The 18,503-nt window shown below is 41.2% G+C and overlaps 1 protein-coding gene across 1 annotated transcript in view; it reads left to right on the forward strand.

Annotated features, from left to right (window-relative positions):
• Window positions 1-18,503, forward strand: part of GPR158 (G protein-coupled receptor 158) — a 204,313-nt gene that overhangs the window by 173,479 nt on the left and 12,331 nt on the right. Inside the window, exon 7 of the mRNA XM_075140803.1 lies at window positions 9,070-9,308. Coding sequence (XP_074996904.1) covers window positions 9,070-9,308 — 239 coding nt within the window. The remainder of the gene's footprint in view (window positions 1-9,069; window positions 9,309-18,503) is intronic.

Here is an 18,503-nt window from a genome sequence, read left to right on the forward strand (position 1 = left end):
AAAGCGATACTTTAGTGCCAGAAGATTTTGTGCACAGTGCTTTAGTGAGCACTCCACAGATACAGTACTTCTCCTGGTCTCTTTCTTTTCACTGGAATTTTTTTGAGGCAATATACTTAAACCAGTTTATTTTGAAAAATACTTCTCTTGAATCTTCTCTGACAATGCGGCTAGACCCACAGTCAGCAACAGCTTTGAGCTGTATGCACATTCTCCTGCAGGAACCTCCTCCAAAAAAGCAAAGAGAAAACTCAGAAAAATAGGGATCTGTTTGACCAGCCAAGGTGACTGATTTTTTAATGGAAAAAACTCAAGGCAGCTAGATATATCAGGCTAGAAATAGCAGTGTTTATGCCTAATTCTTCACTTGTGTACCATGCCCTTGCAAGGCAGGTCTTTTTTGATTTGATCTAACAGTGAATTTTGAAGTTGCATCAAGCTCTCCACATGAACTATCAGTTACAATATCATATCAACCACATCTGTAATGGGATACAAAGGGAAAACAATGAAGCATCCATCTATGAACATTAAGACATTTATCTGTGAAATTATGGTTATGTTGTTTTTCTTCAGTTGTTGACTACTATTTAGTGCATTTCTCAAAAAGCAAAGTATAATGATCTGTAAATATGCTATGCATATATAGTTCAGTCCTCACAATAAACAACTGCTAGCAGAGTGAATTGTAATTCACTCAAGTTCACTAAATTTTTGTTCACTGCTTTTTGATCCAGACAAAAGCCTTGCATTGTTCTTATATGGTACCTTAATAAATTAATCTAATAACTTAAATTTATAACAGTGGTGAAGGATGTAGTGCAGCTGCTATTAATTGTGAAATCTTATAGTCCTGTTGAAAATCTCATATGTATTGTTTTTCTTAAAGCTGCCACTTTTCACATCATGCAAGTGGATCAGAATATCTACTGTCTTTAGCTTAAAAGGAAGGAGGTATTTTGTTTCTGTGGCCACATTAAACATGCTGAAAAGGTACCATTCTTTTTTAAGTGGGGCTTATCATTCTCTGATCAGAAGTGTTATACCTGCAGTGAACTAAGAAGGAGCAGAAAGGAAAGAAAATCTTTCTAGATCAGGATACATAACCACCCCCAAATTTACTTTGGCCTGGATTTGGGCTTTATCCATGGCAAGACTTTTCCTATCTGTAGAGTGACTATTTTAAGAACAAAAATACAAGCTTTGGCATAAGGTTTTGACCAGCTGCCTTCTTGCTGATCACTAGAAAATGCCTCTAACATTCGAAAAGGTTGTTGAAATTGTCTGTGAATGTTTTCAGTGGGAGAGGATGCCTGTATGGAGTAGCACTAACCAGGAGGGGAACTTGTGTCGTCCCCACTGGTTTTATTCATCAGCCTTTGTTAAATGAAACGTTGTGAGCCGGGATCGGGAGGCGAGTTGGCTTTTGTATGTTAAACTCCACAGCGCTCTGTGAAGCAAATTTTGTAAGGGAAGCCTTGAAAATGTTCTCGACCTGTTGTAGGAAAGGACTACCAGGAGGCAGTTCTTGCCTCTATTTTCACAGTGTAAGCTTCCTGATAAATAGTGACCTTGAGATCTTTTATACTGCCTGTTCTGAAAGTCTTTGATAAGGGCAAAGAACTGAATAGCTTTAGATTTACAAAAAGATAATAATCACCTGATGATTTTTAAGAAGCAAATAATTAGCTTAGCCAAAGCTTGTGTAGACTGAAGGATTTATAATCTTCAGTCTAAACTACTAGCAGCAGGAGTCTTAAGGATCTATGAATTAAGATTTCTGCCACAAAACCACCTCAAATTTGAATTAAGGAAAGACCTCAACAAGATTGGTTTGCTTATGGAGAAAAATGTCTGAGGAGCTGACCTCATTTTTACTGGGTGAGGGGATGTAGTTATTTAAACATATCTATCAGGAGGAAATTATTGAAATGGCTATGTTAACCATTCGGTAGCAGACTCAGAAAGAGATAGCATTGTGCCTATCTCAAGGCCCGGGGATTTTCAGAATTTTAGGAATTTCCCATAGGATCCTGTGGTCATGAGCTCTTGATTTTGGTGCCACCGAAGCAACTGTGTGATGTTGCTTAAGATAACCTTAAACATGAATAGTTGGCAATCAGGAGACATGTCACTGCTAGTTGTCTGGGGACAGATTGATGGGTTCTTTGTTTAACAGTGTACATAGTCACAGTGTGCTCTGTAAGAGCTCTGCCTGGTCGGAGTTTGACAGCGGAGGGTCAGATGTTTCACTGACACTCTGTGTAGTTCTGCTAATCTCAGCAGGATTCGTGGGGGTATTAGCGCAGTAAGTGGTTTATTAGAAGAGGTAATTAGCACAAAGCAGATGAGGATTTCATAAATAAGGAGACTTGGTCTGCATCACTGAAACCTAGTTACGTGACATGGCAAGTCCCCTTGTTGAGCCTTCTTACCTCTCAGCTCCCCAGTGCTTGGTACATCCATCAGCACACACCCAGGATGGGCAAATCCAGTTGAGGAACAGCCATTTCTGATGAGACCTACCTGGATGATAAGGTAATACGAACAAAAGCACTTCAAAAAGCAACACACGTGCGCAGTTTCAGTGTCTCCTGGAATGGGAGGTAGCAGGCAGCCGGAACAGATGTGGGCAGCAGGACAGCGAGCAGGGGAGCGAGGAGGCACTGGGGAAAAGCAAACCTCAGCTGATCTGTCAAAAGACTCCAGCTACAGTGCTTGGAATTGGCTGCAGACAGAGAAAGCTTTTTGAACTATAGTCCACCAGGAAATTGAGCTTTCCTTAGGTGGGAATTTAGACTTGCAGGTGAAAGGAGAAAATAAAGCATATGTATAGCATGAAAAATGTCAGAATCTAGGCTACATTTAAAGAAATAACAAATCATTTTGTCAATCCAGGCTTACCTACAGATTGACAGACAAAAGCTACTTCAAATCAATACATTTTCATCAAAGCAAGTAATATTTTTAGACTCTTTCCATGTTATTAAATATGCATGAAACTGAGAGTCCAGTGCTGCTCACATGGGAATGAGTGAGTGGCTCTGATTGCGGCGGGAGACCTACTGGACTCCTGTTGCCTCCCAATACCTAGAGCCTTCCCTTGAATGGGATGTAATTTCCCTCCCACCTTCCTCAGTCTGGTCAAAATCTTCAGTCATCTTTCCTGATGTGGCAGCACAGTTTATCTCCTATACATTGATCCAGAGGGGGGACTTTCATCGAAAATGTAGAATTACATTTATACATATAGTATTAAAGCTAATCTAGGAAACTACTGTACTGAGTAGGTTAGCATTGTCATGACCCATGTGTCTTTGCTTACTAATGGTATTTTTTACCAGGCACTGAGATAAAATACATTTTTTAACTCCTCTTCACAGCTTGCTTTTCTAGCCATACATCTGGTAAATTTGTATTACATTAGTTTTCCACAATAGGAAAACACTTCAAAACTCTGGGGAGGGTATCAAGGAAACAGTCTTTCAAAATCACATTTTTGAAACTAAATATAATTTGTTAAGGAAAAAAGGCACCACTGTTTCTCTGATCACTCAGTACACAAGACTATCTGATCAGTAATTTGTTAATGTACCGTCAGGATATCCTCAGATATGGGTATTGCCATTTATTACCCAGCGACCCCCAGGTGAGGATTTGAAGCGAGGCATGCTTCTGCCACAGAGGAAGCAACCCTGCAGCCCAATCTCCCTCCCCGTGTTTCCAGTACCATGGGTACCTAGGGTTTACCTTGTAACTATCTAGCAAGCTTATGATACCATAGTTGTCTCACTGTGCAGACTGGCCTTCAGCCAGCTTGTGCTCTGTTACCGATGACAAAATCCAGTGTATTTGGAAGGGTTAGTCAATTCTTCTAACAATTTGTTGCCTTTCATGGCAATGATCTTCTTGACAGTGTATTTGCTATTACAAAATTCTTTCCTGAAATGGAAAATGTGGGAGATATCCTATGATCTACACTTTGACATATTGCAAATGTGGTGTGAAGGAGTTGAGATATTTTGATGGCTATCAGGGATATGTGGCCAAGTTTGTTGGCTACACATAGGATGGGGACTCTCAGAAGTATTCATACACCCAAATAATTGCCAGAACTTCTTTTTCTAATTTTTGTACCTTTTCACTGGACAAGATGTGATGTGTATGAGCAGGTCTTGCCATGCTGTTGTCATACTGTTGACATGGCATGGCTCTCAGCCCAGGTTTGCTCAGGTTCAAGATGGTCAGACTCAATAAAACAAAAGATCATCCTGATTTCAGTGAGTATCTTCTGGACTTCACATCTATTCTATGCTGAGGTCTTGAGAAATCACTTTGGAAGTAGATAATGACTAATTTGGAGACTTTCAGCTGGGATGTGGTTTAAAAAGCTGTTCATTTCTCTCTCTCAGATGGGTTTTATCCTTTCCAGCCGAGAGCCAGTAACTAGGGGTATGAGTGCATCTAAATACAAATTGTGAGGTCTTGGGCTTTAAGTGTTGATGTTCTTTCTTCAGTCATCTTTCCTGATGTGGAAATAAAACCTGCACTCAGTGTTTGTAGTTTGTGTGCGTGCGCCTGTGTGTCAAATGTGAAGTGTAGGCTCTCTTTTGTATTGACATGGTGCCGTGCATGTGCCATCGATACGTTTTCACTGGTTTTAGTAGAATCACATCAGTTTACAAACTCGAAGTAACTAGTGGCGTGTTCGCTGTTACTCCAGAAAAAGCAGACAAGACATAATCCCTGCACCATAGGAGGGCAATATACTTCGTAAGAGCTTGACCCATTATCTTTCTGATGTAGCTTTCATATCACAATAAAAATCATCAGTCTGGAACAGAACAGTTTGACAGGATGACTCAGTAGAGCCACAAAATGACAGATGCTAGAAATAAAAAACAAACAAACTGTGCCAGGTCATTGCTGTCAAAGCAGGATCCTTCACCTGTTATTCCTGCCACTTATGCAGTCAGCTGATAGTTTGGGGGCCACATTTTCTGTTGGCAGGACAGATTATTAATATGACATAAAAATTTAGTATGGTTTTATTTATTTTCTAAGATTACACATTACATCTCAAGGTGTAACTTCTAGAGCAGCAGCCACGTGCTTTGCTTGTGAAGCAGCATGCTCTGTTCCTCTGCTTCAGATCCACTTGCAGCATTGCTTCTCTTCCCGGCTGCTGGGCTTCCCTTGGCTCTCAGCTCTCAGTGTTTGTAACCAAGCACTCCCCTCATCCATTTATATGGAGCCAGGCCCCCCCAAAAAACCCTTGGACTATACAGCTTAATTCTCCCCAGACTTGGCGGTGCAGCCAGCAGAGTTGGGAGTTACCTGCAGTGGTCTCCAGGCAGTTTATTCAGCCTGAACTGTCTGCTGTTTGCTCTGTAAAAAGGATGGCTATGGCTTTAATGGTGCCTGTAGCTCTGTATAGTTCAAAGCTTTGCTTGAAGGCAGCTGTGTCTTACAGGTAGAGCACATTGCAGTGTTCCGTCTGATCTGCCTGTAAACAGAGCTGATGACATGTCACAGAAAATGATGGTTTGATTATCCAACAGCACATAAAAGTGGATTGCATATGCGGAATGATTTTAGCTGGAAGAAGAGCTAGAAGATGCTGAGGAAGATGATTAAGTTTCCTCTTCTGCCTTAGATCAGAGGCCATATGTCTCAAACAGTGCCTGAAGCTTCTACCAGGGCACTGCCTGGCAGTACCAGGCATTTTGGGGTTACACAGGACAGGAGGAGAGTCTTTCCAGTTGGCATTGCCTTACTTGATACTCATAATTAAACATTAATTTGCTCAGGGATTTGAATCCAGAGCTACATCTATATTCATAAATTAAGTAGCATCAGAGAACATTCCTGGGTGCTGGAACTCCATCATCTGTCCTGCTGAATTGTTCTAGTGGTCCCTGGTCTGCCCTTGGCCCGTGCTAACCTGAATGCTCCCAAGCCATTTCCCAGCGTGGTTCAGGAGTTGGCACAGGCCATTGCAGCGGGCAGTTTGCACGCAGACGCCCTGTGTTGGAGGGTAACAGTACAGATGCCGTCTGTTCTGTGCTGGTTGGCATCAGTGCCAGGGACAACCCTGGACATACTCAATTTCCTAGTATAGATGCAGCCCACCAGCTCCACTTCTTACCTCCCTGTGAGAAATCTCTCTCATTTGTTCAATAGGAATTTCAACCCAATATATAGATACAGAACAGTGCGAAAAAGGGGGACTGAGCATCGTCTACCCAGAAGTCAGGGCAGGGATTTGAATCGAGAACTGCCCAATTTTCTGATGGAGGGTACCAGTCATCAGACAACAAGTATTTGCTGAGACAATTTGGTCTCATATTGCAGCGATTCAACTTTTTTACGGCGAACTTTGATAGTGTATGTGTCAGAGGTACAGGAAGGAGAATGACCCTCCAGCCCGGTGAGTAGGCATGCTCTTGGGAGGGGAACTTGTCTCTGCTTTGATACATGTTCAGTAACACATAGGAGACGAGAGGAGACGGAGCACGTCTGCTACTGTTGAGGTGGTGAGCAATGCGGGTTTGGATTCATGTTGCAGCAGGAAGATGAGGGAATTGCAACTCTGGAGCTCATGTTCTGGTTGAGTACTTTTATGCCACAGCCTCTGGAAAGGAGATTTTCAATACTACACATCTTACCCAGCTTTCCTTACAGCTTCTCAGGAAAGGGATTTCTGAAAAAAAAAGTGTAAAGATTGGGTTACATGTAGGCCTACATGTTCAGGGTAGAAATGGTGGTGGTGGTGGACACTTATTTTTATGAAAAAGATGAGGAAAAAAAAATGTGGTTTGATCCAAATTGGAGGGGGTTTGACTGCCGTACTGCAAAATGTTCTTTGTTTCACTATGTTTAGATCAATAATGTAATAGCAGCCCACCCCTCTCCCTTAGAAAGCTGTCTCACAGTCAGCAGTTAATGATCTAGTATTGGGAAAAACATAATGGGTCCTGCCTTGTTACGTCCAGAAAAGGCTCTACCAAGAATTGACTTTGGAGAACCAAAATACAAAGAAAAGGAAAGTTTCTAGTAGTTCTCAGCTGGTTTGTACCGTTTCTGCAATTCTTAAAGCTTCATAAACATGTGTGATATTTTTCTCAAATGGCAAACTCTATCTGTGAAAAGATGGTGTTTTCCAGTGCATTACAAAAAGAATACCTTTTCCTTCCCTTCAAAGAAGCTAAGAATTGATCGGCGTTCACAAGGGGGAGGAGGAGAGCCTTTGCTTATTCATTTTTAGTGTTCTAAAAACGAGGATTTACTGGTGCTGCCTGGAACAGTAGCGGTGTGGCTGAGCAATGCGGAGGGAGTCGCCTGCCTTGCCGCTGTGGAGTTGTCTGTCTATCCTGCCTGAAGTCTTTGGGAAGCTGCTTCCAACATAAAACACTTAGCATCTGTAAAGGGAGAGCAGAACATCTATCAAACATGGAAAGATCAAAAACTGTGACTCCCTGCGGAGTAACTGTTGGGAGGGAAACAGCTGAATAACGTTGAACATATTCAGATCTCCGACTTCACCTAATGCACACTGTGAAGGCTGTGTTTGTAGTCAAACGATGATTCATTTTTATGGACGTGGAAAAGCTTTTGTGCTTCTGCCTTAAAAAACACTGCTCTATTATTTGTTTGAGAGGCAGTGCCAGTTGGTTCTGCCTTTTCTTAGACAAATATAAGCATAAATATTAATCTGGAGTGTTATTTTTTTTTGCTGAAACAATGGGCCTGGCCATGGAACGGCCTGGGAGGTGGCTTGGTGCTTGGTACACTGAAAAGACTTGAGAGCTGACAAGGGCATTTAAAAACTCAACTTTCTGAAAAAAAACCCAAGTTCCCTAAATCTCAGTGATAATTTGTCCCTTCATGGATATCAAGAGTATTCACTGGACATACTCATGCTCAGGAATCAGGAACCACCGTGGGTTTGAGGACAAAATCACTGAAACAGCTCACCTTTTCACTTTGAAAGGCTCCTCACCCTAATCTTTAAAAAAGCCTTTAAACTTCAGCCCATCCACTTCTAAAGGTTTGGGTACATGAAAACTTCGGTGATAGCCTTTCCTCACTGCCCCACCCCAGGCAGGGTCAAGGCAGCAGCACTGCAATGGCAGCAGCAGCCCTTGCAGCCTCCTTTTCTCATAGGAAAACACCAGGAGACGGTTAGATGCTTCTGTCAGATCCCGTGCTGCAGGCAACACACAGAGATATTCTGTGCTATGTGAAAAGTCAAACTGCTCCCTCTTCCTGAGCCAATTTCCTCAAATTTTTGTTGCCCTCATGCTCCCAGCAGGACCTTTTTCTGCTTTAGCAGGTGGTGATGGGTAGAAAATGCAGGTGGTATTTCCTTGAACAGTTCTTGGTGGGAGTAAACCTATCCTAATAGTAAGTGCAAATATTTTTAAAGTGAGTTCAATGGCTGTTACATGGTATAAGTGCCTGACATATGGTGTGGCTTTTCTTACAATGGTTCTGTTCCAGCTTGAAAAACATGTTGTTGCCTCTAAACAAGTCAGAAAACACTTAATTAGCAAAGTGCCTTCCACAGTTATTTCTACAAGGAGTAAGGTATTGTCTCAGAAGCATCAAACTCAATGGGAAAAATATCCAAGAAGTGCTATTTTTTTCTCTGGAAATAGTATGACTGGGGATGAGCAGACAGCCAGCATCAAAATGAAATGAAATCTCACACATGTAGTTGCTATTTTATGGAAATGACCTTCCCTTTTCCAAAGACAGAAGTCTTCCACGGGGAGCTGGAAGGTACAAAACCGCTTGACAACACAGCATGTGAATGCATGTCTCTAACATAAGCATAGCTAATATTTTCTATTATTGCTGTGTAGCACTCTCTGGGCAGCAATCAGTTCCATTTAAATACGATGAATATGAAAGTAATAATGTTTCAAATTTCACTCTTGTACATACTGTCAGGGGAAATAACGTTGATAATTTTTTTCAATAATCTGATAGTGAAATAAAATGAAAGTCTAATTCCTGCGACACAGCTAGTGCTCTCTGTAATTCTGCACTGTCTGAATTTTTCAGGGTTTTGAAGGTATTCCTGTCCCGAACTGCTCAGCGTATTCCATACATGACAGGTGGACGAGTGATGAGGATGCTGGCTGTTATTCTTCTGATCGTTTTTTGGTTTCTCGTTGGCTGGACTTCTGCAATAACCCAAAATTTGGAGAGAAACATTCCACTCATTGGCCAAGGGCAAACATCTGACCACCTGATCTTCAATATGTGCCTCATAGACCGCTGGGATTACATGATGGCTGTTGGTATGTTCATTTTCTAGCTTATCTTTTAAGTGCTAAAATAAAGCTTGGTTGCTTTTTCTTTTTCTTCTTTTAGAATATCTTAAAGTTTTGTCAAACTGCATAACATCACGTGAAAAGCTTCTAGGGGAATGAAATATTGGCATATATGTTTTTTAAATGGGCTGAGAAGTAAAACATTTAAAATATATTGAGACTTTTATGACTTTCAAAGGTTTGTAACTTGGATTGTAGTAAGAAAGTGATGGGTGCTCAGGAAATTTCGTCTTTGAAGGCAGAAGATATCGTGCTCTTCTACGCTATTAAAGTGAGAAATTGTGGCTAGAATAACGAAAGCTTTTTGCTTCTGCACCACAGAACTGGGCAGAGCTCTTGTGTGTGAGGAGGGAAAGAACTTGCAAGACCACTCATTCATAACCTTACAGAAATTATTATCTGGGAAAGTAATGGGAATAGGAAATGCACATCAAACATCCCAACTTAACGTATTTGTTAAGATGTGCTCTCAATGCATGGGAAAGGCAGGAGCTAAAAAATGACACTCTGCAGAACTCATATCGAGGAGAAAAATGACACATTTTTGTTTCCTTAATTTTATAACAAACAGTGCATTCCCCATGCCAGAGTTCAGTTATACAGTATAATGTGCTTCCTCCCGATGGCTGGACAGCTTCGGTGCTTCTGCACCTAGAGCCGCTCTTTCTCGTACAGCCCAAGTGTGCCACCCCCTATCTCAAATACATCAATGTTTTGAAATCTGAAATAAATTCTTACATTTCTGCCCTTTCCCTGCTTCCCCCATGGACATCCCACTGACAGAGCTCCGCTCCTGAGGATTAGAGAGAGGTAATGGTGGCTCCTCCACATGAGGGTGCAGATGAGATGGGTGGAAGCAGCCTGGGGGTATGAGGAGTGTTTTCTCTGAGAGTGGTGTACAGCACGTAGTAACGCACAGTGGTTTTAAAGGGCAAAACACTGCTGCCAGCTTCACCAAGGACTTTCCGTGGCTCTAAGGTGCCCCTGCGCTCTGCTCTTCTCTCTTTCGTGTAAGATCTCAGAGGCAGTCAGGCACACTGGTACCCCGTGTGTCAATATGCTCACTGGTAAACCATGCAGGGAGGAGTATAAAAGAGTACGTTTTGAAATGCATCTCGATTTGGGCCCTTTTGGAGGGGTGTACTGATAAAATATAACTATACTTGCAGTAATGGAATAATACTGTCACCAGAGATGATGTAAAATTGATAACAAAAGAGAATTAAATGTGGAACTCTTGATGATGTCATCTGCAGTAATCCATTTTGCATCAAAATTTTACTGCATTTCACAGCCAGTAATACAGTGTAGTTTTATTAAAACTTTGATAGTGGTGGTTGTTGCATAATGGCAAAAAAAATGTTTTTATTCTCTGGATTTTATAGCTATGGTAGTGAAGAGATTAACAACTCAAATCTTAATACCTAATTATGATCAGTAGTCCCTTTTTGGTAAGAAATTACCTAAGTTGCTATCTGCCCACTGCTGGAAAAAACAAGGATCATTTTTTAAGGTATATTTACATTTAGAGGGGTTTTTAATCTTTTTCAAAATACACTCAAGGGCAGTAGAGGCAAAGCCAGCTCTCGAGCCTGAACAAAACTGGGCAGAATTTCTTATGTTCTGTCATTTTGCCTTTTTACCCAAACTACCTTATAAGCAGAGTTATGTTTGTGCAAGTCTTCAGTAAACTATGCAGCCATGTTAGTGGTACCAGGAGATGTACGCCTACAAGTCTGTACTAACGTGTTTTTATATATATATACACTTATATATATGTGTGTGTATATGCACTTCAAGATTTTTATTGTTAATAGCAGTCTGAAAAGCTTACAGCCAGGAGGAAGTAGTTCCAAAATTAGATAATTTGTCTCAGAGATGTGTCAGGAGAAATACCCATAATGCAGAACCCCTTTTATTCCTATAATTGACTGAGAGCAGCCTTGCAAAAGATTCTATGTGATAAATTAATTGATAGATTATGATACTTGATTTAAAATGCTAAAATAAAAATGCTGGATGATAATTTATGAAAGGCTTGTTATTTCATTTAATTTAGTCAGGTACAGTATTTTATATAAAACTAGTGAGTGTTTTGGAATATATTCCATCACCTGTTGCCCTTGTTGGAATACCCCTGTTTCACTCGGCTGTCAACGCTTTACTGAAATGTGGAGAGGAAATTTTCAAGGTCGCAGATTAGTGAAGTGAGAATTAACAAGGCTCTGTTAAAGTTGTAATGAATTGAATCCTTTATGGTACCAGAGATTATTGGAGTTAGGATTTACGAAACATTTTCCATACTAATCATGCTACTTAGGCTCTATCTCTGGAGACTTTTATTGCAGTGAATGTTTTATATTTACATTTCCATTAAGTTTAAGGGGATGCTCTGTGTGGGAGTAGACACAGGTTGTCACCATTTCTAGCATTGCCTCTGTACTCTGTGATATGCCGATGAGAAAAATTAGCATTCAGTAAATCTTATTTTATCTACATAACATAATGTAAGTTAGCATGCATTTTCCTTGAGGTTGGATGCTTGTGGGTAACTTATTTGTCACTTGCCTAGATTCTTTTATTTCCTTTGTGTTCGTTTCTGCATCCCTTTCAAGGTTGGGGCATCTGTCTCATTGACAAGCCATGGCATGGCTGGCAATCTGAGATATTGGAGAAAGACCTGAGGGCTTGAAAACACTCACCCACAAAGCCTTTTTCCTATGGCCTGAATATATTCTGTACCTCTACCTGTCACAGGCAGATTCCAGGTTAGAAAAAAACCCAAGCAATAAACTTTTGGTACCTAAAGGCTCGCAATGTCACAAATCAAGCTATTATTCTTTATCCTGAGGGAAAAATCCTGTAAGTGAAACAGATATCAGCACAGGATTTAAAAGAACTTCCTACAAACTGGGAAAAAAAGCAAAATAATAAGGTTAATGAACAAGGCCCCAGGCAGGAGAGAAAGGCAGGCAGAGAGATAAACATGCATGCACAAATAAAAAGCAGAGATGGCAGGTGGATGTTCCTGACTTCAGCAGGGCCAGGGTTTCACCCAGCGTGGATAGGATTTGAACTGTGGTTTTTAAAAATCTCCCCATGCATTCTGTGTGTGTTTTGCAATGTTTTATTTAAACCAGAAGCAAATGGCAGGTATGAACTAAGTGCAGGGAGGTATTTTCCCCCAGCAACTGTTTGATTCCTGGCTGGCAGGAGCTGGGCTGCTCCCGTGCAGCTGGCCTGAGCTGCTGCCACAGCCCGCTAATCGGTGGGTCATGCTTTGGGTCCTGGGCATCAAGAGGATTTCAAACACAAGGCTGCATCATGGTTACTGAATGCCCTCAGCCAGGAAAAGGAACAAAATAAGTATTTCGGGATGTTCCCAAAAGAACTCCCTCCCACTGTTCATTTGTTGCTATTTAACCTATATAATCTTTGCATCTAGAGAGGGTATGAGTTGCCAGGACAGGCTCTGACAGATAAGGCATTAAGACTGCCTGTACAGTTTTGAGCTAGGGCTTTGTAATACAGCCTTATGAGGCCCTTTATTAAATTTTCTACAGGCCTTCTGCTGCATTCAGTGAATGAATGATTATTATTTCTTTTTGTTATCCCTATTTGACGTGGCCCTATGCCATATTCGGGGTGTGTTGTTCAGAGCATGCAAAGAATAAAGAACTGTTCATTTCCAAATAGGCATTTTTAAGCCATGTTCTCCTTAGCATCGATGTACAAAGATTAAAGCCAAAATTGTCAACATAGCTATCCATTTTGAGTGTCTGTCTTGAGACATCTAGGGACTGGTTTTTCAGAGTACTGTTTATAGCCTCCTCTGTGTGGAAAGCACAACCAGGAGGCACTTGTTAGAATTCATCACTGATGAAGATCTGGCTTCAGTTCTCACATTAGATACTCAGAAAATACATCATGTAAAAATAGCGATCACTTGTGAAAAGCTTACTCTAAGTGGTAAGACCAGGGATGTATAAAATGTTTGCAGCAGAAATGGGAAAAGAATCTTGTTTTACGAAGGAGCCCTCAGCTCTGTCCCTCTCCTGCTTGTAACCCACTGCCCCTGCCACCATGTACACTTCTTTCACAGTCCGCATCACCAACACTGTGTGCGGTTACGTCCCTCATCTCTAGGATATGGTAAATCTGGAAAAGGTATGGGGAAGAGCAAGAAACATGATGAGTGGTGCAGAATGTCTCCTCTATGAAAAGAGACTAAATCAAGTGGGACAATTCACTCATCTCACATTAACTGTTTATTCCAATTTAATTTAAAATAAAACATGCTCAAGGATGATGGACAATGGAGCTTTTAAAAAAAACACTTTTTTTTTTTTAACTATGACCAGCCAACATTTTTCTGTTTTCCTTTCTCAAAAATAGCTGGAACAGGTTGGGCAGTTTGGGTTGCATTACCCCCTGCAGTAATGTTGCTTTTTCTTGGTGTCTGCTACATCACAGGTGAAATCCCGTAGCTTTTATTTAGACACCATTTCTACGAAGTACTTCTGCTAAGGAAACCATATTTGGGTTACCTTAGCTGCACGTTTATATTTTGGTAAATGCCATATTCAGATTCTTCTGCAAGCCACCTGCGGGAAGTGATGGCTTTGGGAGAGGCTGGAAGATGCTCTGACTTGGTCTTGTCTTTGCACCACCCTTTTTTGAATCCAGTTCTTGTACTGCTCCAAGTCTTTTCAGCCCTTCAAGTACTTTGTGTACCATTGGCATTTGCTTGCATCCTCTTTAAGATGTGAGAGAGGAAGTCCCATGCTCAGCTTGCTTTCAGCTGCTGGTGGTAGATCTTTCTGATTCTGTTCTCCCCCTTTCATCCACACGCAAGTGAAAAGGATGATGGGGCACACGGAGACAGAAGAGTGGCCAGCTGGCTTTAATAACAACAGTGGGCTATGGAAGGAATGAGGTAGGACAGCACATCTGTGTAGAGGAAGGAATAAAATGCATGAGTATAAGGGCTCAGAGAAGTGCAGAAATGAGGGGAGTTCCTGGAGATTGTACGCTGACGTACATGTCCTGGGCACTGACGTGTGTTTCACGCAGTGAGACTCCTAGGCATGTTGCTCACACTTAAGTCAGTGGATATGTCTCCGTTGCCAGCAAAAGCCATCTCTAGGTCACCCTAAAGCCATGGGGCCCATAGACTGTGGGTCAGCGTGTCCCTTGTGTTACTTCTAGTGGACCTGCAGGGCAGACTTGTGGCTGTAGGGGACGGAGCATGTTGTGCCCCCCACCAGCCCATGGACCCCTGCTCTTCTTTCAGCCTTGCACAGCCACAGGCCATGGAAGTTCTGGTAGAAAAAAAGTCAGGATTTGGCACCATTAATTGTTACTCCACACATAGGTGTCTCTGTTGCTGTGCCTAGCTAATTAAAATGATGCTGAGATATGGTGAGAGACAGATAAACCTCTGGTAATTTATAATTTGCTAGGAATAACTCAACACTAAAGACTTATACCTGTAGACACAGTTCATTGAAATATATGAAAATCCTTTCAGTTGAAGAAAAAAACATCGGCTATGACATGGTGCAACTCTCTCCAAGTGGGAGATTGCATGCAGTGAGGCAGAAAGAGACTGCGCTGGCTGGCAACACAGAAGCAATCGAGGACACAATTTTTTTCCTATTTTAAAATGGTGCGTGCTCAGCTCCAGCCAGCACCCCGAGTGAATGAAGGGATGGAAGAGCCATGCTTCCAGATCCATAGCTCACTTCATTTCAGTAAAGGGGATTTAAAATGTAGACATTAGTCTGATGAAATGAAGTGTGATGGAGAAGTAGATGAGTTGTTGTAGCTGTGTTATGGATGTAAGTAGAGTTGTAATCAGTAATTTGTGTTCAAAACCTGAGGAAAAAATGGTGTAACTGTTGGAACAGTACTCTTTTGCCAACAGGGCAAAGTTCAGAATACCAAATGAACTTAGTCAAGTTGCAGCTGTAATGGCCTCTCCCGTATTAGTGTAAGGAAAGGACGCAGAGCACGTCACCGTCTCTGGAGAGCAGTGGCCTGTTCTTGGGCTACAACGGTGATTTTAAGCAAATGAATGTGGTCAAACATAGAACATCATGCAGAGTCATGAAAATGGTCTTTAATCCTTCAGGGGTGTCTTCTTTTTGCAGATAGCTTTTGGACAGCAGAGTGCAAGCGAGCACGGGGACGGGTATCCTGGCTCCAGGGAGCACTTTTCAGCAGCTCTAACCCACAGCCATCTCCACCGAGAGGCTGGTCTGAAGAAGCACAAGAGAAAGGCATTTCTGGCAGGGTAGGAGGGCTGAGAAGCAACCAGGAGAGTCTGAAATAACTCACTTTCCTTTCCTGACCATGGTGGGAAGGAAACTCACAATTTAGGATTTAAGCTGTTCACAAATATGGGTAAATTTGTTTCTGCTGTCATCTTGCAGTGACAGGGTGGCATTATACCCATTTTACACAGCCAGAGCTGAGGCACAATAAGATTAGGGTTATATGGTCCATTTAATCTGGGTGCCCATTTTGCAATGCCTTTGGCTCAGTTACAGAGCTTAGTCAAATCTATATATAACATGTTATGTATGGTCTCACTGGCTACAAATACAGCCCTGTGTGCTTAGTTCTGCTGCAAATCGCAGCAAAAATGCCTAGGTTGGCACCCAAATAGCAACAGAAATGCTCTCTGTGATCATCTCTGCGAAGTTTGGCTTGAGTGGGGACTTCTTTCATACGCACAGGAGCTTGAGGTACAGACAAAGTTAGAATTCAGTTGTGCGTGTGCACAAGACTGCTTTTTTTCCCTGCAGTCTTTTTTCTCATTCACTAGGCAACTATCATTGGCAACAAATTACAGAGCTTTCTTCATTAGCCAACCTTGATTTATCTCTGGAATTGCTCTGTCACATGCATTAAAAATGAGTCTGGTCTCTTAAGAAATGATACAGTTAACTGAAGATTATATATGCAAAAGAGAGCAAGTTAAGGCTGCATATGTGGTACTTTTATTTTAGTGCTGTCCAACTCTTAGAGACAGCAAAGCTGTAGAAGTCAGGATGAAGTACTTTCCTAAGGCCTCTAAGAAGAGTTGGTGTGTAAGCCATGTTCAAAAATCCAGCTTCACATTTTTTGATTTTTCATGTTTCCTTATATGATCTTTGCTTTTCTGTATCCGTTTTTTCTTAACTCTCCTGAAGCCATGCCCTTACTGCCTTTACTCCATTTGTCATCTGTGGGTGTTCTCTTCCCGTACCCACTCAAGCGTAAGGAGGCTCTCAAGGACTTTTCCAAATCTTGAAAGGGAGGAAAGTGACTTTGATCACTGCTTTCAGTTGCACTTCAGTCATACCTTGCTCTGCAGTTCTGTGCAGTCAGGCGAAGTACAGACATCTGCAGAGCAGGCAATGAGAGAGGATACGGATTAACGCGGGAATTTACTTGTGCTGGGGGCTGGACAGGCAGGAGCGGTCAGTCTGCATTCGCTGTGCTGTGCAAGGCATGACACAGCTCGGCTAATGGGCACTGAAAGAAAACGTCACAGAGACTGTCTCTGGACTCGGCTTTAAATACGAAAGAATAATTTGCAACACAGACAGCTGCATGTTTAGCAAAACCTAGTAAATATATTAACCCAGATCTTCTGCGGAAGTTTGATTAAGTCAATAATACCAACCCTGGGTCTGTCTATAGAGCAGATACATATCACATACTGTGAACATATATCATCGTCCTCCGTTATCAGAAGATGCCGAATATGAGCGATGGCCTAAACAAATCCCAAGTGAGCAGACATGGTGCACTCTTAGTTGTAACAGGCCGGTGGCATCGGGCATGAGCCTGGTCCAGTGTGTTGGATGACCAAGTGTTCCAAAATGCTCCATTTTCTAAAAAAAATGATGGCCATTGCAAACAAAATGAATGATCATGTTTTTTAAACACCAAAGAATGTAATTAAGCAGGTTGATTAGATAGTGCAAAGACCAGATAAAAGGTTATGTGGATAAGAAATAGGTAGTGACTAGAAGAGAGACATTTAAAGATTAATTCATTTGTGCACAGGACATAGTGAGGCCACATTACATTTTCATCTCTTACCTTCCATTCATATCTACATCCGTTTATGCCTTTAAACCATTTGTGCCTTTTCTTACTCTCTTATCTATCAGAGATTTGCACCTGAAATCTGAATGCCTGCTTTGGACAGTTATAGAGTAGCTACTGCAGGTTTTTTCGGAGCTCTTTTTCAGAGCTCTTTTTCTTTTTTTTTTCAGAGCTCTTTTATCCTATTTTTTTTTGACTTCACATTTTCTGTCCAGATAGCTGTTGACAGCTCTCTCCTAGGAATTTCCATCATTTTTCAGAAGGGGAAAATAAGGTATTTCTTGTTCTTGTGCTTAATATGTAAAATGGGCTAATTTATAAGCCTTATAATAAATCATACTTAAAGGAACAAGATCGTGTGTTTTGAGCTTTGATTTTGGTCTTGGCAGGTTGCAATATGCCAAGGTATTCCTTCAGTGGTCAGGAAGTCAGTCGTCTACACCGGGCTTGTAGTGGAAAATTATTCAGCAAGCCAAATAGAAATTTCATATCACAGCTCACAGATTTTAATCATTAAAGATATTTGGCGCAGAACAGTCACTAGTGTGCCATAGACAGAACTAATAAGACCTCAGAGATGAGTGGTACATAAGAATCTTGCTGCATCTTGGCCAGATGTGCTCCATTATCTATCTATCTATCTATCTAGCTGTCTATCTATCTAATCTATTTGAAGTTATTTATATCTGTGTTTTTCATCGGTGTAATAAATACATGAATATGTCACCTTATTTTATATTGAGAAACCAAAAAGGCCATATAGAAAAACAATACAGCAGAATTTTATAACATCTTCAGAATTTTGTTACAAATTGCACTAATAGTCTGTAGCTAATTATATGAACTTGATTTTCCCCCTCCAGCACAGCTTCTACATGATACATTTAAGCTGAGTAATTAGTGGTTTAGATAATAAATTGATTTTCTCTCAGTCTCTTTTGTTTGTTATTGCTAATGAAATTACTGTAACATTGGGTTTAGCAAGTATAGGAACTCTGTTATTTTACCTTGTGTTTTAAAAGCTATTCCCTATTTGTGTTGCATACCAGATGTCACGCTAAT

The sequence above is a fragment of the Calonectris borealis genome, chromosome 2 (genome assembly GCF_964195595.1).
Source record: "Calonectris borealis chromosome 2, bCalBor7.hap1.2, whole genome shotgun sequence".
Classification (NCBI taxonomy): Eukaryota; Metazoa; Chordata; class Aves; order Procellariiformes; family Procellariidae; genus Calonectris; species Calonectris borealis.